Source organism: Camelus dromedarius, chromosome 3 (genome assembly GCF_036321535.1).
Source record: "Camelus dromedarius isolate mCamDro1 chromosome 3, mCamDro1.pat, whole genome shotgun sequence".
NCBI classification, from domain to species: domain Eukaryota; kingdom Metazoa; phylum Chordata; class Mammalia; order Artiodactyla; family Camelidae; genus Camelus; species Camelus dromedarius.
Genome location: NC_087438.1, coordinates 76,965,546 through 76,988,410, shown reverse-complemented (window position 1 = coordinate 76,988,410; position 22,865 = coordinate 76,965,546). Strand labels below are relative to the sequence as shown.

The 22,865-nt window shown below is 39.1% G+C and overlaps 1 protein-coding gene across 1 annotated transcript in view; it reads right to left on the bottom strand.

The window, feature by feature from the left end:
- REEP5 (receptor accessory protein 5) overlaps window positions 1-22,865 on the bottom strand; it is a 28,286-nt gene that overhangs the window by 4,388 nt on the left and 1,033 nt on the right. Inside the window, exons 3-4 of the mRNA XM_031448811.2 lie at window positions 6,325-6,463; window positions 1,193-1,361 (exon numbers count right to left, since the gene is read on the bottom strand). Of these exons, the coding sequence (XP_031304671.1) occupies window positions 1,193-1,361; window positions 6,325-6,463 (308 nt within the window). The remainder of the gene's footprint in view (window positions 1-1,192; window positions 1,362-6,324; window positions 6,464-22,865) is intronic.

Below are 22,865 nucleotides of genomic sequence, written 5' to 3'. Positions count from 1 at the left end.
CTTGTCTTTGACTCCTCCCTCATACTCCACGCCTGATCCATAAGCAAATCCTATGGGTTCTAACTTCAAAATATATCAAGAATCCAGTGACTTCTTACTTGCTCCTGCTACCATTACAACAAGCCACCATCATCATCTCATTAGCCAGGTCACAGCAGTGACCTTTTCACTGGTCTCCTGATTTCCTTCTTGTCCCCCTTCAGTCTGTTCTTACTATGGTGGCCAGAGTGGTCCCACTCAAACACAGGACGAATCACGTTGCACACAGTTCTCCAACAGCACCCCGTCTCACACAGAGTGAAAGCCAAAGCCTTTACGACAGCCTGTGAGGCACTGCAGGCTCTGTCTCCTTCCAGCTCCACTCCCCAGCCTCCCTGACCCTGTCTCCTTCAACTCTCCCTCAAGATTACTGCCTTCTAATCATGCTGCTCCTGCTCCCGGCTTTTGCATGTGCTGTGTCTCCTATCCAGCGCATTCTCCCCCAGGATTCCTTACCTTAGCACTTTCAAGTTTGACTCAGTACAGCCTTCTTTGTGAGGATTTCCTAAATCATTCTATCTAAAACCGTAACCTTCCCTTCAGACCCTGGCATTCCCTATCTTTCTGTCTGCTTTATTGTTCTCTGTGTCACCTGCTAACTATACCATATAATGTGCTTTTAAATTTTATTGTGTGCGTGGGTGTCTCTCTCTCTCTTAACAAGATTGTAAGCTTCGTAAGTTCAAGTAGTATATAGTCTGTTTGGTTCCTTGGTTCATGCCCAGTGCTGTGAACATGCTTGGCACATATTAAGCACCTCAATAAACAGGTATTTGCTGAATGAATGAATCAGGAGAGCTGACTGAAGGCATTCTCTTGGACCTCTAAGAAAAGCAATCTGAACAGCATCCTACGCAGTTCAACCTGAAATGAATTAATGAGACTGTATTCATATACAAATAGAGATGACTCTCTAAAATCTCTAGCCACCATAGGAAAGGCATTTTTCCTAATGTGCTGACTGAGTGATGTATTACGTGTGGCATGGCAGAGGAATGCTGGGAGGAGTATAGGCACCCAGTCTTGGTAAATCCCAGAGAATCTTGGCGTGTGGGAGGAATGCTGTTAGGACAGAAGGGAGGCAGCTTGTTATTTGGGCCCGGGATATCCCCTGTCCTGTCTCATGCTGAACTGAGCTGTCCCTCAGCCATACCTTCCTTAGTGATGGCATCTGCAGTCTCTTTGGCTTTGTCCTTCAAGTCATTCACCACACTGTCTAGCTGGGACTCGTGCTTCAGGAAGACAGGACGGATGAGGCGTTTGTAGAGCAGGTCCGCTCCGTTGGACGGGCTGGGAGCCATGCACCACAGCAGGAAGCCGCACTGCACGGGGGAGAGGCAGCAATGGTGATGGAGGGCAGGGGCACCTGACTACACACAGCCACCGCCACTCCGGGGTGGCACCGCCTCTGCTATTTTCTCCAAGAGCATTTCCAGTGTTTCTTTCAGGCTACAGCTGTGCTTTTCTTGGATGGAAAAAGCAGGACAAACAATGACCTAGTAAGGAAGAGCTGAGACTGAAAAAGAAAGGTAAAACACACCACGTCCAGCAGCTTAACGTCCTTCCTCACTTGGACCACTTTTTGGTTTAGAGCTACAAGAGGCTTTTTATTAATTATAACTCTTAATTAAAAAGACACAGTGTGTATCTGCGTGGGTAAACCCTGTTCATAGGAGCGTCTGTGAGGTTTATTCTCAACAGGCTTACCTTAGTAAGTCTCACGTTTATTCATCCTCTTACAGAAAAAATACCCTGGCCATTCTTGAATTCTTCCCTTAGTGGAAACTCAGTTTTTGTCAGATCTTAGCCTTCAAGGAGTCTTTACAGCCAGCTGTTAGTCATCTTTCCCCTTGAATGTAGATACTATTCCTGACTCTTTCTCTTTGACTCTACTTTGCCATTGAGATGACAAATTGACAAGAATTCTACCCTAAAAATTTAAAAAGCAAGAACTGTCACATTATGTTTGAGAAACACTTTAGTGTTTATTTAAATAAGTAACAACTCAGTACTTTAGGTTGTCCAAGCACTTTATTCCTCTATAGGATAATAAGCAAAAAAGGGAATATTCAGAATGACATGCTCATTTCCCTAGAATGTTTGATAAACAACATACTGTGTTCTTTCAGTTTAAAAGAGTCTATCTATATACTGTATTCCACACAGGCTAGGTGACTCTATAAAAAAGTCATTTTTTGAGGTTGCAAATCTGTAGTTTTTTTACCACTTCTCCCTAAAGTAAAAACCTCTCAATTTCTTGTGTCATAAATTTTACAGTATGGCCTTAGTCCTTGTTATTCCAGACCAAAGATTGTATTCAAATAATCAAGACACTACGTTGCTTTTCTAAGGTAGTCTTTGAAGTTTGCTCTAGAGATGCAAAGCTGGTCAGGAGATAACTACTCATGACAGGGAGTTAAGTTAATAAGATAACTACTTATTTCAGGGAGCTTGCGTTAAAATGCATACATCTGTACCCAAAGCTCACCCCAGCAGTCCGATGTTGGCACTGAGAAATTTCCTTTCCATTGTGAACTGCTATTACACTCAAAATACAAAACAAAGCAGGTTCTAAATAGATTACAGAGGGGCAAGCTTTCAAAGACAGGGGTTACTAGACTGGATTTAAAAAAAAAAAACAACAAACTCTGGCTGTTTGCATCTTATAAGAAACACACCTAAGACAAAAATCAATCAGGAATACTAAAAGAGATGAAAAAAGATGCATCTGACCGATACCAACTCTCAAAATAGCTCATATAGTAATATTAATAGTACATAAACATAAGACAAAATAGCTAAACAGAGTGATAAAGAAGAAAAGTAATTTGTCAAAAAGGAGAACAATTTGCCTGAATCTTTGAAATAATGTAAACTATATATAGCTTTGTGTTTTTTATATTTATAATTACATAATTGTATTTTTATAGTTATATAATTTATAATTATATATAGCTTCCAAATATAGCTTTGAAATATGTAAACTTAAAAGTCAGAATTACAAAGATAAATGGACAAAATCCACAAAGATTTTAACACTTCCAACAGAAATTGAAATATCAAAAACCTAGAAATTAGTAAGAATACAGAACAAAATACACAAAATTTAAAATCTTGATCTAAAGATACATACAGCTCTCTCTATCCAATAAACTGTGATCTAAGAGAATTATGTGCAACAGTATACAGAGGCTAAGAGAACTGGGCTCAGAGAAGCTGGGTTCGTCTTGGTTCTGCCACTTAACAGCTGGGCGGACCTCGTGCAGGTTACTTAACTGGTTAAGTCAGTTTTGATTCTATAAGTATTAATAGAATTTTTAAAAATCTACCTCATACAGATTTTATAAGAAAATAAACACTTGGAGCATCCAGCACAGCAGGGGCACCTCACAGTCTCACTACAGCTGTATGTGCAAGCACCCAGAACTCCAGTGAGGCCTCACCGACACACAGTGGCAAGTAAGACCTTCTGTTTCAGGTCCAAGCACTTAAATAAAGACAACCCCTTGAAATACCCTCAGTCTTTAGTATGTGTGGGTAGTTCCACGTTCACTGTTAGTCTTCCCAGCAACTCTGCTCTAGCACACCCTGGGCTTGGCCAGTTATCTTTGTGAAGATGTTGCCAGAGAAGTCTTTCTGAACTACACATACGCATTAACCCAAAATGGAGAACTAAGTGTGACTGCATTTTTCGCTGGCTTTAGCTTTCATTTCCTCTGCTGAGAGCCAGGTTGGTAACAGGCAAACCCTACAGACCATCTCTTTAGTTAACATTTCCCTGTGGAAGACTTTTTTAGTTTTTAATACCCAAACATTCATGTTTTCCATTGGTTGCTTATACAGGTAATGCTAATACATACCTACACACTGAAAACTCAGTAAAACACTGAACAAAAGGATGTGCAGGAAAAGGAGAACTTAAATCCTGGACACAGTATCAGATTTCCATGTGGACATTCTGAAGAGAATGCAGTGTCCCAGGGGATGTGCTTACAAAGCATTAGTTTCTTACCGACTAGATTAACTGTCTGAAGAGCAGAAACAATTTGGAGTTAGTTTCTAACATCTAACATCCAGTATGATATTTGTCACTTATATTTTGCTGTATTTATTAATATTTAGGAAAGTGGTATGGAGTTTTAAATTGACATGTAAGACATTTTAATTTTTACCATTTAAAATGGTAGGAAACAGTCTCCTGACTGGTATTCCTACACAGAATATCTGAATGTCAGGAATGGATCGTTGATGTCGAGACACATGCCCGTGTTATAACCACACGCCTCAAGGTGAAGTGGAAATAACGCACTGGATTAAGAATCAGGAGAGTTGGTACCAGTTTTATGACTTTAGGTAAATCAAACAACCTCTCTAAGAGTCGATTTCCTCTTCTGCCGGATTTGAGGAAAGTCACAAATTAATGTACTTGAAGGAAGTACACAAGGCAGTAGTAGGATTACCAATTCCTTCAGTTCTTAGTGCTGTTGAAAATCTCTGAAATACTCTCAGAGCAAATATCAACCCTTCAGCAATTCAGAACAGCTGATTCATTCCCCTTTTCTGGATGAATTAAGCATGACTACCAGACAGGACCAGAGCCAAGAGTCGACACTTTTGTAGCTCTCCAGTGTGATTACTTTGGAGGCTATACTCCAGACTGCTCATTTAGTTCTTTCCGCTTCCCTCTAGCTATTGTCTTGAGACAGTAAAATAATTACTGCTCTTTACCTACATCCTTAGCATTCTCCAGTTCTCAAATGAAATAACTTCCTTGTATTAAAAATAAAGTTAATTACTCCTCGACTCTCGATGTGCTGTTCAGCTGCCAGCTTTTACAACTCCCTTTTCTTAATCTATATAACTACCAGGAATACTCTGAGCTACACAGATCTGGCCGTCCTTTTAATCACGCTGCCCTCAAACTGCCAGCTGACGATACTCCCAAGGACAGACACAAGCCCACTCTTACCTGCAGTTCACACAAAGAATCTGCTGTTTCAACTGAACTCTGGGTACTATTAGCACTGACACTAAATCCTTAAGTTATAAATTACAACAGGACAAATAATTCTATGATTCTAATGCTGTCACTGTTCAGTTTTCCCCTAGAAGATGTATTTCCAAGGTAGGGATACGTTTAATATGCACAGTTTGAGACTAGCCTGCATGTGATTGGCAGGGACGAGGGAGGAAAGAAAGCTAAATCCTTATCTTCCAGTGCGAATCAAGAGCCAATGTGTAAAATAGAAAAATTAAAAGGTGGCTAAATAAGAATATGATTTAGAGACAGAGGCAAATGACAAAATCTGCCATAAGTGAAGGGATAGTGGTTGCTTTTAAGGAAGGCAACTCAGGGGGCAGGAGTGCAGACCTTCAGAACTCTTACAGAACTATCTGAGTCTTTAAACTATGTTGTGTGTAACTAATTAAAGTGAACACTTAAGAGTATGAAGGGAAAGAAGAGAACCCAGAATTCACTACTTCCCACACCTTGGGAGGTCTGGCTCAGTGAATCTGAGGCACTGTTTACATCCTATGTGACTAAAGGTATCAGGGATCCTTTCATGAAGACACTCGAATCAACTCAAGACAGCTTGTCACATTTAGGGAAAAAGAGCCAACCACTCTATTAAAGGGTGTGAACGTTTTCATTCTCATTCACCGCTGTTGCAAGTCCAGAGTTGATATAGGTCCCATTAGGGATGAGCTTCAACTTCCTACTCCCTTTCCTGACGTAGTGGTAACCAAGGCCAGTCCTCTGCCAAACACAAGGTGTGGCAGGGCTGATCCCGGACTACTGCACCTGCCAGCATTATTAAAATGACTTCCTCAGCAAGCCCATTTCACATCTTCTTTTTCCAAACCTATATAGGAAATATGTATATTTTTCCCCAAAAATAGTGACTCCAGCACACCACTGTGAATAATCAATGACTTCATAAAATTTGTAATGCTCAGACAACATGGCATGAAGACAGGATCTTGGCAAACTAACAGCAGTGCTTCGGCTAGGTCACAGTATTACCATCCTTTATTATTATCAAGCACATCTTAAAGACACAATTGCTTTGGCTGTTTCCAAGGTAGTATACAAAATAAGTCAGACATGTTGAATCTTGTCTTCCTGTTTATATAATCTGAGGCAGAGCCACAGATGTCCAACATTCAAGCATTTGCTCCTATGCCTTGCACACAGGTCCTGAGATGGAGTTCATTTCAGTGGTAGGGAGGAAAGCAAACACAGAGATGGAAGAAAACAGAGGCGCTCAGGAAAAGCCAACCTACCTTCAGCATGTAGTAGAAGGGGAACCATGACAAGAAGAGGTCAGAGAAGAATTCGACAATGCTGAACACACCATACACCACCCAGTAGGTCAGCCACTGGGTATCATCTTCTTTGTTGGGACTCTCTATGGCTTTAATTCTGAAAGGCAACACACAAGCAGGTGTATCATGTAAGATCTCAATGAAACATTTTCAAACATGGTGCTTTCACAACTGCCCTCCAGCACCAACTGAGAAACTCAAGTAAATGTACGTACCATGTCACCAGATGCAGGAGTACAACATGACCACAGGCAGCAGTGTGGAGATATGGGGACAAGCTGTTCTAACTAGTACCACCCTTCTGGTCACCAGAGAAACCAGCACCAGTTGTCCCTGGATCTCCACCTGCTCTAGCCTCCACCAGGGCCCCAGGAGATACTGCCAACCACTGGGAACTAGAGTAATCTGCACTCTCAAGTGGGGTCCCGACACCAGGGTTGTATCAAGAATTCACTCGTGTAACTCAGTTCTTACGCACTTTCAATAACTGAAGTACATCATGGGTGCACAGGCATTTCCATAAAAAACCCTTCTGGAACATAGTTTAGGCACTTTCCAAAGTTCATAACATACTTCATAACAAATAGGTGAGCACAAACATTGTGACGTCCGTTTGGTTCCAACTGTCAATGTGGTCCTCAGACTGATCTTTCCTCCCCTCATCAGTTAATAAGACTTTTTCAGTACTAAACTCTGCTTAAACAGAAGTCATTCCATAAATGAATAGAGCTAAATTTTATCTTCTTTTTTAAAATATTTTATTGAAGTATAGTCAGTTTACAAGTAGGAATTGGTAATCCTACTACTGCTGTGTCAATGTCTGGGTACAGAACAATACTTCAGTCATATAGGAACATACATATATTCGTTTTCATATTCTAACAATAAGTTACTACAAGATACTGAATACTGTTCCCTGTGCTATACGGTATGAACTTGCTGTTTATCTATTTTATATATAGTAGTATCTGCAAATCTTGAACTCCCAATTTATCCCTTCCCACCTCCTTCCCTGCTGGTAACCATAAGTTTGTTTTCTATGTCTGTGAGTCTCTTTCTGTTTTGTAGATAAGTTTGCCTGTCTTTTTTTATTTTTAAGATTCCACATATAAGTGATATCGTATGTATTTTTCTTTCTCTTTCTGGCTTACTTCACTTAGAATGATATTCTCCAGGTCCATTCATATTGCTGCAAATAGCATTTTTTATGACTGAGTAGTATTCCATTGTATAAATATACCACATCTTCTTTATCCAGTCATCTGTTGATGGACATTTAGGCTGTTTCCGTGTCTTGGCTATTGTAAATAGTGCTGCTATGAACATTGGGGCACAGGTGTCATTTTGAAGTAGGGTTCCTTCTGGATATATGCCCAGGAGTGGGATTACTGGGTCGTATGGTAAGTCTATTCCTAGTCTTTTGAGGAATCTCCATACTGTTTTCCATAGTGGCTGCACCAAACTGCATTCCCACCAGCAGTGCAGGAGGGTTCCCTTTTCTCCACAGCCTCTCCAGCATTTGTTTGTGGACTTCTGGATGATGGCCATTCTGACTAGTGTAAGGTGATACCTCGTTGTAGTTTTGATTTGCATTTCTCTGATAATTAGCAGTATTGAGCATTTTTCATGTACTTATTGGCCATCTGATGTCTTTATTGGAAAATTGCTTGTTTAGGTCTTCTGCTCATTTTTGGATTGGGTTGTTCAGTTTTTTGTTAAGTTGTATGAGCTATTTATAGATTCTGGAAATTAAGTCCTCGTCAGTCTCATCTTTTGCAAATATTTTTTCCCATTCCACAGGATGTTTGCTTATGGTTTCCTTTGCTGTCCAAAAGCTTATAAGTTTAATTAGGCCCCATTTGTTTATTTTTGCTTTTATTTCCATTGCCTGGGTAAACTGCCCTAGGAGAACATTGCTGAGATTTATGTCAGATAATGTTTTGCTTATGTTTTCTTCTAAGAGATTTGTTGTATCTTGTCTTATGTTTAAGTCTTTAAGCCATTTTGAGTTTGTGTGTGTGTGTGTATAGTGTAAATCAACTTCATTGCTAAAATTTAAATACCCCTTCTTTTACTTCTGAATCACAGAAATTTCTTCCAGTCCTGGGACTCCCTTCTCTCTAAACCTAAATTCCATGATTTTATCCTATCCTAATATATGTCTGGATACTTATCATAACTGAGCTGGACTACAACAGTAGACTAGAAGAAGTCTGAATCTTGTTTAGCCTATGTGGTGTGTTAATTATTGAAAATACATTGGCTACTTGGTAAAATGGGTTCCCCAAAGAGACAGTTAGGCTGATGACTCATGCTGAGTCACTCGCTAAGAAAGCCTCTGAATTAATGAGAAGCAGCTATGGGTATAGGTGCGTGCCTGCATGAGTGGTTTAAGAAAATAACCAAGGAGGGGAAAGTTACAGCTATATGAGCTGACTGCTAACAATGTGAGGAAAAGGAGGAGAGGAAGAAGACATGCTTTGAACATCAAGAGTAGGCAAAGTTTTTCACTGTAGACACAGAATCATAAAATGACTTTAAGAGAGCTGATTATAAAATAATGGCTTGTCTCCTGCAAATTGTCTGTGTCTGTTAGCTTTCTACCATGGACACTAGCGGATGTAGCAGAAGGCCAAAGGAAGAGCACAGGCAAATACATGGACCAAAGAACTAACAAATGAGTGCCCTTTCCATGCAAGATTTTTTCCTCTGTGCTTTATCTGGTATAGAATATTCTTTACCTTTTTACATTTAAGTGGATTTCTAAAGTTATTAGCATGATAAAAATGTGTTTCTTACACATCCATCCCAGGCAAGGGGGATACATAATTATATTTCGCTTAAGGTCTCAGTTTTGGGAACCAGAGCAGTGCCTGACTCAGTAATCATACATGGCCCAGCAAACACATATATCCACACACAAGTATAAACTCAAATAAACAGTTCATGAACCCACTCTGGTATTTCAATTCCACTCTATGTCATTATTTTTAAGATGTTAGTCAAGATCCACAGATTCAGAAATAGAAAAATTACCATAACAGTTCAAGTTCCGTCCTTCAAGGAATTAAAAACAGTCGGTTCCCTAAGTTAATGATATGAGTTCAAAAGTTTCCATGTTGACACACTTGGAATACTACATAGTAACGCTGAAAAGTAGGAAGAAAAGAACTGAAAATTGAACACACACATTAATCACAGCTTTGTAAAAAACCAAGGCCCAGGAAAGAAGACAGGAAAAGATCACAGAGTCTTATTAAGGTGAAGAGATTTTTTATAAATAGAACTACTTCTGTTATTAAAGCATTTAATTACTGTTTTAATTTAAAATAGCACAATATTCATTTTTTAAAATGTGTCTACATGTCATAACATCATAAGCTAGTCAGAAAAAGAACGAACATGAGAGGCAGTCTAACCCACTCAGTGTACAGTTGAGGAGCCTAAGACTTAAAAAAGTGAGAAAAGAACTTAAAACTGAGGTTTCCTAAATGATACTGACTTAGATACTTCCTTGTCCAAGTGAGTGGATGCAGTGTTGTGATTTATAAGCAAAATATTTATCTGGTCATTCAGAAGGCCAAAATATATTTCCCATATATATTTGGTCTTCATCCTGGGTTTCTGCACAGCTCCCCAAATCCTAGCAATTTCTGAAGTGTCCAGAGTGATAAAGGTGTCTTTTGTTTGTTATGTTAACTTGAGACCTTTGGAAAGCACCTAAGGAGGGAGCTGGTTGTCAGTGGAGCCAACCGTGTGATTAGGAGCTGGAACTTTCAGTCCCATCCCTGACTTCCAGGATAGCCAGCTGGTCAGAAGCACAGGTTAACAACTAGGCTCACGAGTGGTGTCTGAAGTGAAGGGCAGTCTTGCTGGACTGGGCCTGTACCTGTGCAATTTGATTCTATCTCCAGGTAGACAATATTATATAAAGTTACAGATGTACAATATAGTGATTCATAATTTTTAAAGGTTATACCCCATTTATAGTCATTATAAAATATTGGCAGTATTCCCTGTGTTATACAATATATCGTGGTAGCTTATTTTATACATAATGGTTTGTACCTCTTATTCCACACCCCCTATATTGTCCCTTCTCCCTTCTCTCTCCCCACTGGTAACCACTAGTTTGTTCTTTATATCTGTGAGTCTGTTAGCATGTACTATTTTTAGTTAAAAAAAAAAGACATGAAAAAGATTTCTATCTGGTGGAAAAAAAAACCATGGGGTACCAGACTTTCTATAACTACTTCCTCCCATGAGACTAATCTCTCTTTAGGGCTTTGTTAAAAGCAAACACTAAAATGAACATCAGACACATTCCTTTAATTGCTCTCTTGAGGAAACAGCTCATCATTTTCTTATAAACAAACTTCTCTGACAATGATCAGACACGATCTGTTGTGTTTTAGAGCATTAAAAGGCCTTCAATACACATAGACACAGAAGGAGAAAAGAAAGTCACAGAGCTCATCACATGAAACTGACTCATTTTAATTTTCCACTTAAAGCGGCCTATCAAAAAATATCACACTGAACTATGAAACAGCCAAGCATTTCCCTTCATTTCTTTCCAGTGCTCATCTGGCTTTACATCATTTCACCACCTTGGCTTGCATCTTTGTATCCTGGTTCTGCCACTTACTAGGTATATGACCTTGGGCAAGTCATTCTGGGCCTTAGTGTCTTCATTTGTCAAACAGGGATGATAAACCTTATTGTGTTGCTGTGAAGATTAACTCAGTTAATACATGTTAAGCACTTAAACAGGGTAAACACTCAGAAATATTACCTTAATAGGTAATAATTATAATATAGTAATCATTTATTATTATCATAAGGAGGCAAGGGATTAAAACGAACAGAGAGCAGTAAGAACACTCCAGTCCTTCTGTCTATGTAGAGCTGGTAAAGGATTAACTGCAATGTTAATAAGGCTAAAAGGAGATTAGAGAATTACTCATGGATTTTAATTGTACCTCATTTTCCAAATCCCAAATACTACAAAGAGTAAAAGCTTAGCTGAAATGCCAAAATCCTATTGGCAAGTCAGTAGGAACAAATTTGGACACTGCTGAAAACATTTTACGGACCCATGCTGCACAGGAGGACAAAGTCCCCACATTACTATTGGATTGGTACCGATGTGGACGTAACCCACTGGCCGGCCCTCATCCAGACCACCCGGCCCTAGTGCCTGGTACTGGCTGCCTCCACCTTGTTGGCTTATCTAGTTCTTTCTTTGCTGTTTTCTAAAAGCAAGAGCAGGAACCAAAAACGGCCAAAGGATAGCATTAAACACGTGTGAAGAAAACCAAGTTTGAGCAGATACAGCCCTGGGCTACCAGCATTCTCTCCCTCCCAAATTGAGTCATCATTCACAAAATCTAAATGTTGCCTGACCCACAGACACGACCAAACTGCAAATCACCTAAGCACTTTGCCAGAAAGAAATCATGTAAACTAAGGACAGTTGATGGGATTACATAATTTTTTGAGGCAAAAGGAAGACATCCTAAAGATGAACCAGTTGAAAACTCGTTAAGAAGGGACAGCAGTCTTGCTATACCTTGGAGCAATGGGCATGGGGAGGAAAGCCAGCACTGCAGGGTAACCAGAAAAAAGCCTGAACCTCTGTTGCACCAGCTCTGGAACATCAGCCTCAAGACTTATGTAGGTAATTCGAGGTCTTTATCACTTAGGCCACTATTAATGGAAGCAGCTGACTGAACCCTGACATAAAAGGTGAGCAGCACCAGCAAAAGCTTTCTAAACCAAACTTAGGCGAGATATTTAGATAATGGTCAGGAACAGCCCTGTTTCCCTTGCTGAGGTTTCATCTGTTAATTACATATATCATTGTTTATGGTCAGTGCTCACTTAGGAGGGCAGGAAAGAGATAACTCACCATACTATTTTTAGAATTATTTCAGACACAACACATCCATCAGAGAAAACATCCACCTTTACATACGTACTCTTAATTCAGATTCATGCTCTTAGTAAGCAAAATAGATAAAAATGCTTTTCTGTATATGCATTGTACAACCTATTTATATATTTTTAAATTCTTTTTAAGACAAAGTCCATATTTATTATGTGTAACATGCCTTCAGAGGTGTAAGCAATTAACAAATATAAAAAATAATATATCAAATAATATGCTACCCAACTTTTACCTGAATTTACTATTATACATATTCAATTGTTATATCATTAAGAAATAAAAACTAGCAAATAGGAAAAGCAGATATGAGGAGGAATGCCACATTTTCCATGCCTTTGCGATATTTGTCATACTTTCAGTTATTGAGATTTTCTTCTTCCATCAATGACTTTAGTTAAACTGTATCATTAGGATGGATGTTACATTCTCTTTGATGGAGTTATAAATTGAGCACTTTTGACACTATTAACTTTTTCAGGCTCAAAGGTTATTCCTGGTTAATGGGTATTTTAACACCTTCACCATGTCCATAAGTTGAAAAATGTCAATTTCCTGCAATAGAATGGAGTATAAATTGTGCCTATTATATTTATGTATTATAGACATGTTTGTCTACCATGAACGAGATGCATTAAGATAGATGAGAAATCCAAAAAGCTTGTTGGAAGTTCTGCAGTTACTTATTCCTACGTCCTGAGTTCCAAATGACATACTAAAGTACAGGAGGTAGCTTCTAACAGGGAATAAGACTCTCTGGCTTAATCTTCTTGATTTTGCTATAATTTTTCTTAAGATAAAAAGGAAATGAAAAAAGTAAGATTATTCACTGTCAGTACAAACCAAAACCTGACTGGTTTATTTTTTTCCACCACATTCTTGGCGGTGGGGATGAAGTGAGATGGCCAGGAAGTCCCGTCTAGGTGACCCACCACAGACTGTCAGCGACAGACTCACTCCCATGCAAGCATGTACTGAGCACTGACGATGCCCTGATGCTGCTGAAGCTTTGGGGCCAAAATGGTGATGCTCTAGGACCCAAAGTCAACAGTTAAAAAACAGCTCCATAGCGGAGAGGGTATCGCTCAGTGGTAGAGCATATGCTTAGCATACATGAGGTCCTGGGTTCAATCCCCAGTACCTCCATTTAAAAAAAAACAACTAACAATAAATAAATAGACCTAATGACCACTCTACTCCAATAAATAAATAAATAAATAAATAAATAAATAAATAAATAAATAAATAAATAAATAAATAAAGCAAGCCAGCTCTGTGCATAAGCAGCACACATGTTCTTGGGGAGGGGTCCTGTGAAGGAGGTTACAACAAACTGGAAATCTCAATGGAAACAAAATGAAGTATAAAATAGATTTAATATTTTAAAATCGTTAGTTAAAATTATGCCCAGTGCATAGAAATATTTACACCACTGACCCAAAACGTAAGAAAACCACTAGCCATACCACATATTTACAACTTGGAACAACAAAACTTTATTCTACTTTATTGCTCTTAATACGCTCATATCTTGAGTTGCTGAAATAAGTACAGGAGAAAAATAAGACAATGAATAAAAAAGAGTAAGTGGAAAGAATAAGTGAAAGAAAATACTACTTGGGAGGTTTTCCCTTTATCATTTACAAGTTCAGTGGCCTGGAGTTAGAGAACCATGACTATGATTAACTCAGTTTTCTTCTTGCTAATTAAAAGTAACCACCCTTAATTAAGCACTTACTGAGATTTTGATTCTGTACTAATTGTCTGACATACACTATCCTTTCCTTTTACATATGAGAAAACTGAGTTTTATAAAAGTTAAGCTGTTTGCCCATGGGTTAATTCAGCTAGTAATGATCAGGTCCATACACATACGTTTCTGATCACCCACACCAAAGAAACCGGGACACACCAGTGATACTGTACATGGTTCACATGTAACTTCCTACAGTTCAAACTGGCCAGGTGATGTAAAATTAAGTAATATTATATGTCTTCAGAGCACTGATTTTACTACTGAAACCAGCTGTACCCATCAACAGGATTTTAATTTTAATGAGTTGATTATATTACTAGACTTGACAGTGCATCCAAAAAAAGCAGTTCATAATAAAACCTATAGCAATAAAAAGCTCTGAGATGTGCTGTTGGTAAAGAACAGAAAGGAATCTACTTCTGGTCTATTTACTTTGTTTTATTTCTTACATGTAAGTTATGTTTAATAACAAATATACCAAAGTTCAAGGTAGATTTCTTTGAAGCTTGAAAATGAAGAATACGGATCATAATGTTTATAATCCTTTTTGATACAACAGACACAAAATGTGACCGTCCGCAGCACAGGACTGCTTTTGGCTGTGTCTGTCAGAGAATGTGAAGTAGAAATTCTTGATAGCTCAAAATGGTTTTCCTATTTCCTGTTACCTCTGTTCAAGAGTCTACCATTGCAAATTTGACTTTTACAGTGTGTCAAATTAGAAGGAAAAAAAATCACATTTTAAAACATGAACGGTAGTTTGTTTCCATGCCAATAAGGAAAAGATTTTTCTTCTTCATGGGAAAAAAAAGATCAGAAACTATAGGCACTCAGAAAAGTACACTTGTTTTTCACTACAGAGTAGGTATGGTTTCAAAGCAAAAGAGAGAGGACCAACAGCAAGAGAGAAAACAAAGAAAGAAACAAGCAAAAGAAAAGAAAAAAACTAAATATATAATAAAGCCAATTTGCTTATTCACTGTTTATATCATGCCTAATCCTTCTCCCCACCCAAAAAAAGATACGATCGCTAGCAGTGGATATACAGAAACTATCTTCTAAGACGACTATACAAGAACAATGGAAAAAATATACCATGCTCCTTTACTCTGTAATATAGTATTCTCCTATAGAATAAAATGATTGACCCAATGAAATGCATAATATAAAATAAGCTAAACTCACAGGCAAATGTATTTTAAGATGGGTCTATAAAATACCTCTAATTGAGACTGAATTACAAAAAAAAAAAAAACAGTTATTTAGTAGTCAAATACTTTGGTGTCGAATTACAGTGATCTTATTCCCTAACTGCCCACCACTTTATTTTTTAATGCAAAATGGAGGCTTCAGTCACAGTCAGACATAAAGCACGAGGAACACCGGCAGTGCGCAGGCCAGGGGAGTCAGGCACCCCTAGACCTACACCTGGCTGTGCCTCAACAGACTTGTGACCTGAGTCATGTAACTTCATTCTGTGGCCTTGGTTTCCAAATCTGTGAAAGGTGGCTGTAACTCCAGCAGCTTGACTTGTAAGACCTCTCCTAGCTAACATTTTATAACTCATTTTATAACAGAATGTATTAAACTATTAGATAGATGGTTAGAAAAAAATAACACCGAAGCAATAAAACAGCAGATGCGAATCCTGCAGGGACAACCCTCTGTCAATAAAATGACGGCTCTGTAAATATAATGTCGTAAAGTTTACCTTACCCTCAAGCACCCTTACAACCTACACAGCAACCTAAACTGAACTTTCCCAGACAGAGGAGGGCTCCATCAAGATGCAGAGAGCAGTCTAGAGTTACCCCTGACATGTAAGGGACCCCGCCACTGCACCACCTGGCCTAACTACCCGCAGCGGCAGGATATATACAGTAGCCGTGTGAGGGGGCGGAGGATGGCTCCACGCCAGGAATCACAAGCGGGAGCGAGTGACAGAGCGAAGGCAGGACAGCTTTCTACAGCCCCTGCTTGTATTTCAACTGCTACAGAAAGTAATCTCATTAGCAATTTTTGAAGTTGTTTTTAAACTTCTGCTATACTAATTTGTTGTTCTCAAAATGAATTACTTGGTAATCTTATTGACAGGCACTAAATACCTTAAAATGTCCCATTTATATTTATACTTGATTTATATACTACCCGAGATATTAAGTTGAAAACTCACTCAAAGTCAGTCCTGAAAAAGAAAACTCTCGGACAGGGGAGATGAAGGCATCTCAGAAGGACAAATAGACCCTATTTCCAAGACATTCATGAAAAGAACAAAAAAGGTCATTACAGTTCATAGGGAGCACTCCAAAGCAGAGTATCAGGAATGAGCTTTCCCTCCACAATTGTTTTAGAGCCCAGAAACTAGGCTATGAATAAACCATTTAAATTATTCATCTTATTTGCTCCACAGGCAAAGGAGAAGAACAAAAACTTAACCAAATTGCTGGCTGTAATTATCCGCAAAATAGCCACAGGTTGTTAGAAGGATATTTTATTAGTTTTTCAATTTTCTCCACAATTCCTTCATCTTAAAATAGTTCAGCAATACTAGAAGTCATACTAAGTGAAAACACAACCAGTAAAAAGCTGACAAAGGTAAAATGTTTAAATGTTTAAGTCTGCAGAGTTGTTTAAGGCACCATCTACAGAATGCCAGTTATATTTTTGGACCCAGTGCCCAGCAGGCCAGAATATTTGCATGTGCTTCACTCCACCCAGAGAAGAAACATGTGGGCATGCGCTGCTCTGCCCTGAAGCACTTTTAACAAAGAACACACAGTTGCAGAGAGAAAAGCTGGTGTAACAGAACATAAGCAGCTTAGAAAAATAGATATTTGCTCCCAAGTGCCCATGATTAAAAAAAGAAAAGAAAAAGATAATTACAAGTTTTTAAAAAAACACAAGCAAACACACACACCCCTTAGTAATGAGTCTATGAAGAGAACCACAAACACATCCTCCAGCACCATTAGGGAAGCCTCGTTCTGCTTCATGTGACTTGCTTCCGAGAAACAGAAAGGGTTCAGAACTGTCAGTCACACATGGCAACTTGCCCAAACTCTCCTGGTAGTGAGCCTCTCTGTTCAGGAGTCTACCCCTGCAAACTGTAGATTTCAACTCTTTTTAACCTATATTCCCTCATGTTAGGTGCTGTGCATCATTTGCTAAGAAGGTGCTGAAGCTTTTACTTGTAGTTGATTGTATTATGACTCTTGTAGTAATTCTGACAGCGTTTCCTTCAAACATTACCTGTCACATCTCCTTTTCTGATCTGACCTCATAGAGATCATCCCCAAACATCTCCCCCTTGAGATTTGTTGCCTTCCTGGCAAAGAACTAAAGGCAAGGCCGTATTCCCTTAGGAGATCCAATTCAGTGTGCCATCTTTAGATGGGCTTGCACTGGTTAAAAAAAAAAAAAAAAAACAGGTATCTGCACATAATGATTTATAATGCTGCTGTCGTAAAATGCTACATCGCAGCTACCGAGAGAGAACTTGTTAGTAATACATTCTAACTCAAGTTCACAAAACACTGCAAATGACTACATGTGCAGATGTGTGATTTGGGATGGCAGTACCTTATTTGAGAAATACACTGCATGAAGTTCATGTATTTGTATTAACAGTCAAATTGATAAAAGAAAAAGTTACATCAATAGTTAATTTTCATCTCTGTATATGATTATGGCTTGTATCTGTGGGACACTCAAAGAGCCATATGGGAAGAAATATACCAAAGTTAAAGACATGAACTGTGGGGTCAGATTCCCTTGGTTTAAATATTAGTTTCACCATCTACTGCTGTGAGACCTTAATCAAGTTACTGCTCTCTCTTTGTCTCCTGATCTGTAAAACAGGAATATATTATAGGGTTGTCATGAAGGTTAAATGAGCTATATTTGTAAAGCACTTAACCAGAGATATTTAAGTGTTGATTAAATAAAGTGCTGCACAGGTGTTCATCAACCCTGCAAACAGCTAAAAGCAGTAACACTCTTTATACTGATAGCAAAAGCTTAAACTGGGCTGATGAGGACAGACAAGATAAAATGACACATCACTGAGGTGGGTATGAGATTGGAAAAGTGTTGCCAAACATCAGATTAAATATAAACATTAAAATGCTGGGCTCCAAGCATATTTAATGTTTTCTAGCTTGGTACTAAAATATGCCTAAATGTGCTTTCACATTCCTGTGTAGTAACAGGAGGCTCCTGGCCAAGTCTGGCCTGTGTCTGACCTTGGAAAACCTTGTATCTCTCTCTGTCCCTGGGTCTTTTAAAAACTAAAATAATCAGACTACATGACTAATCTCTAAGGCCCAAGTCTGAAAGTCCCAGAGAGATGGCAGCCTAATCCTTAAGAAATATACAAAGTTAAAAAAAAAAAAAAAGAAAAGTAATAGACATTTTTATAGAATTTGAGCAAAAAAGGTTGCTGAGTTAGACAAAAAGCAAATCCTCCTCCCTTCCCTTCTCTGCAGGGCAAAAATAAAACCAGAAAACAAAGTCATTAGACTTTCCCCCATAATTCCACTTGAATAAGGAAGCAGCAACAGGAACAGCCCCCACACTCCAGGACCAGTGGGAGGAGGCTACTCTGGGTCTCAGGCTTGGACTGTGTGTGTGTGAGGGTGCTCCTGAGAGGCGTCTCAGACTCGTGTCTGTGCAATGCCAGGAAAAGCACGGCTGCACCAGAAACAAAGAGCCACATGTTATATGATTCCATTTGTATGAAATGGCCACAATAGGCAAATCCACTGAGACAGAGAGTAGACTATTGGTTTCTGAGGACTGGGGTGTTGAAGAAATGGGGAGTGACTACTGATGGGTACGAGGTTTTCTTTTGGAGTGATGAGAATATGGAATTAGATTGTGGTGTTAGTTGTAAAACTTTATAAATATACTAACCACTGAACTGTATACTTTAAAAGGGTTGCATGGGAATTGTATCTCAGCAAAAAATAGGGAAAAGGGCAGGTCTACCATAATAATAAAGGTTCCTATTATTATCCAGCAGTCTGCCTTCTCTTATCAGAAACAGAAGAAAGTAAAGAGATTAAAGTCACTCTGTCAACAGCTCTTGATAATGAGAAGGCTCAAATTAGATTTCAAATTGCCTCTAAAGGGTGGCCAAAAAGTCTTGAAAACACAGAGGCAGAGGATTGAAGGCCCTGCTCTCAAAGGTAAATTATGTACACAGAAAGTAAGAGTAACCAGTAGGAAGGAGCTACCTGATAAGGCACCGCTTGCCCCTCCCTGAGCACTGGCCAAGTGCTCCAACACGCCAAGATCTGATGGAAGCCAGGTGCACCTGAGCCCCACCCAGAGTTTTCCCAAGTTGGTGAGCCACAAGAAAAGCTAGGAAGCCAAATGAGCGCTTCCAAATTTTACTTCTGCACTCTGCAGCCTCTAAGCCCAATACTGACTTAATCACAGCAGTGGGCCCCTCTGTGGTGGCCCAAGGAGAGGCAGCAGCAGGAGCAAAAGCTGAAAGGTGAGGAAGAAAGGAATCAGCAACAGTTTGGCAGGATTGCCAATTCCTTCCAGAGATCAGAGCAGCCAGAATGACCTTAAAGTGTAAATCGTATCATGTCACCCCCTGTTTAGAACCCATCCAAGGCAATCAGAAAACATGCAAACTCCCAACAACTACCTGCAATAAAATAAAACCAGCCACGCCTGATGGCCCTGCACCTCTCGGTCCTCCCTCACCCCTCTCTCCTCTCCGAGCTTCCAACACACCAGTTCCTCCAACAGTCCAAGTGCCCTGCCCCAGGGCTGGGCACGCACTGCTCCCTGAGCTGGGCTCTGCTCTTGGCTGGCACATTCTTATCCCTCAAGTCTTGAACAGTAGCTCAGATAAGTATCAACAGGAGTCCCTCCTGTTAACCTTTACCACAGCTCCCAGTGGACGCTCTTTGGAGGGCTTACCACCCTGTCTCTACTATTGCAATTTACGCTGCAGGCTGTTCATGCAAGGAAGACAGGGAGTTAGTCTCTGGGGTATTTCAGGTATTGCCACAGTGCCTGGCACATGGCTGGCATTTGATGTTTGATAAATAGTTGAGCTGTATTTTTAAAGATAACTCTGGCTGGGGAGAATTCCAAGAGACAAGAACAATTAAAGTGATCACACTGATTTGGGAGCTACTGATACCACCATTTTCACGAACTTTCTTTCTGACAATTATGCAGTTACATGGGCTAAGCAATGAACAGACTTAATTAGACTAATGTAAGGTGACTGCCTGAATGTTGACCTACTGGGGATCTCTATGCTTTTACTGTGCACACAACCCTACATCAGCTTGAACCTCCTTCACAAAGCAGAGGCCAAGTGGGCCTCTGTATGATGCCCAGGGTCAGCAGGCCATTCTCTCCCCTTTTTTCACCCCCTGCTTCAAATGTAGCAAGCACAGGTTCTGCTGTTGCTGTGCACCAAGGCTTCCCACTAGAGCTGCATGAGAGATTTTTTTTTTAATTCCAAAACCCATGCCACACCCCACACCAGTTACATCAGACACTCTGGGGACAGGGCCCAGGCATTTTTTTAAGGCTCCCTAGCTAATTCCAATGGGCAGCCAAGGCTGAGAACCACTGTTTTAGGGGAAAGCTGAACAGAGACCAACCTTCACTAACCTCCCTTATGATAATAGAATCTTGTGTTCATTTTTAAGGTAAAAGAGTTGAGTCTACAAAAAGGAAGCATCCTATAAATAAATACTAATCTAGAGATACTCATTAATTATTTCCTAAATTATTATTTAAATCATTAAATTTCCCTTTATTAGATTTTTTAACACTTTCAACTCCTAATAAGGTGTAGTACGAATGTCTCTTTTCCTCAGAATATACAGATAGAAAAGAAAATAAAGTGTATCTACTTAGTAATAGAATAATTCTAAAATATATAAAACCTATTTACTTGAACTACTCAGAAACATGACCATATCTACCATTTCATAGAATTCCTAGCAATAGACAGGGACCTTTAGCTTCTTGTAAGTAAAAAGGGCCAATAATATTCAATTGATTGTGTAAAAAATGAATGAAGGAATAACTTAAAACAAATGATAAAAAATTGAAATTATTTTAAAATATGACTTAAAAATTGGCTCCTACTAGAATTTGTGCCAGGTCAAGGAGAAGCAAGTTCAAGCTCTGTCCAACTTTAGTCACATCCACTTCTACATACATAGATTTACACATCCCACCCAGAAAGGGATTTTTACTTTTCTAAAGCCCATACCAATGATCTAATCACACCAAATAACAAGGTTATGTTTCTTACAAGATTATGATATGGAAGAAATGCTCTTCTATATTTTTAAAGATCCATAGTCTTCACTAGTTAGAAACAATTCACACAGCTGGAAAGTTACTAAATTTGATCAATAACATCTAAAGCACAAACCTGAAAAATGCTTCAAAATCTTTCTTACTAAAAGAACTCTTACAAGTAGAAGACACAAACAGAAGAAAAGTAAAGGAGTGTTCTACTAAGTTATTTTGTCCATTATCACAGACCCAGTGATATGCAAGCTGTTCTGAATCATTGCTGCTTACAAACTTTGTATATACACAATCTATTATTTTATAGAAAACTGCTATTTGTGTATCTTTTCCAATGATCTGAAAGCCAAACCAGTTTTTCCGGTCTGTCTTCAGAATCATTTGGTGTACACATACAGCATGGACAGTACTTCAGCAAGTAATGCTAAATGTCGGAGAGGATCTCCAAATTCAAAAGCAAGCAGTGTCCTATTAGCAGCTAGATTTTCTGGAATGTCACTATGTGTATGAACCAGACTAATTCAGTAACTACTACTTTGGTAATTTCAATTTAAATGTTCAGGTCACAACGAACTTCTTCTAAAACATATTACCGCTTTCTAGTTAAATTGTAGTCTGGCTTATGATAGACTCAGGTGTCATAATGTGTCATCTGTGTCTTAGCTTTCCAGCTGAATTTTTTTTCCTCCTTTATTTTTATCCCTATGGTTGAGGAAAGTTGTAGAGACCAATTCAATGAAAGTAAAACCAACCAGCTTTCTTGGGAAGAGCTATAGAGTAAAACAAAGTTCACTTGTGGGGTGGAATAATTCCTATTTGAATGAACATTAAAATGAAATTGTAGAATATTTTCAAAATAAACACTGTAGAGTAAAAACAATGTCAACTAGTAGAAAATTCAGGTTGTAATCAGATAAGATTCATTTGTAATTTAGATTAATTATATGAGTCATTTATGTAACCAAGGAGATATATTAAGGATGCATTTTATAAGGTTTGTTTTTGTTTCTATACCAGGGTGTCTCCCATTTGCCTGTAATAAGTGGCCAGTCGTTTTAACATCAAGAAGACAAAATTTCCCCGTGTCTGAATTAACATTAACTCTGAATTAAGGAAGCCCTAATTGCTGGGATTTTACTATGTACATAAATATAAGATGAAATACACACTAAAATAATTCTTAAGGAGAAGGAAACGCCTCTCTGTACCGGTTGAGATCTGCGACCGGTAAAGGTCGACTTCCTTCTGCCTTCATTTGTGCCTCCGTTAGAAGGCAGACGCCCTGCCAGAATAATCTGATTGAACATACATTTCGGCTAGTCATCAGACGATCAGGTGTCAAGTCAAGGCTCCAAAATGTGTAACCTTAAGCAGTCAGTTACTACTCTCTGGTCTTCGACCGCTCTCCCGGAGAAATGGGGATGTACAGCAACCAGGGCAGCTCTGGACGAGGAAAGGGGAGTTAAGGGGAGGAAGGGATGGTTGCAGGGGGGAGCCACT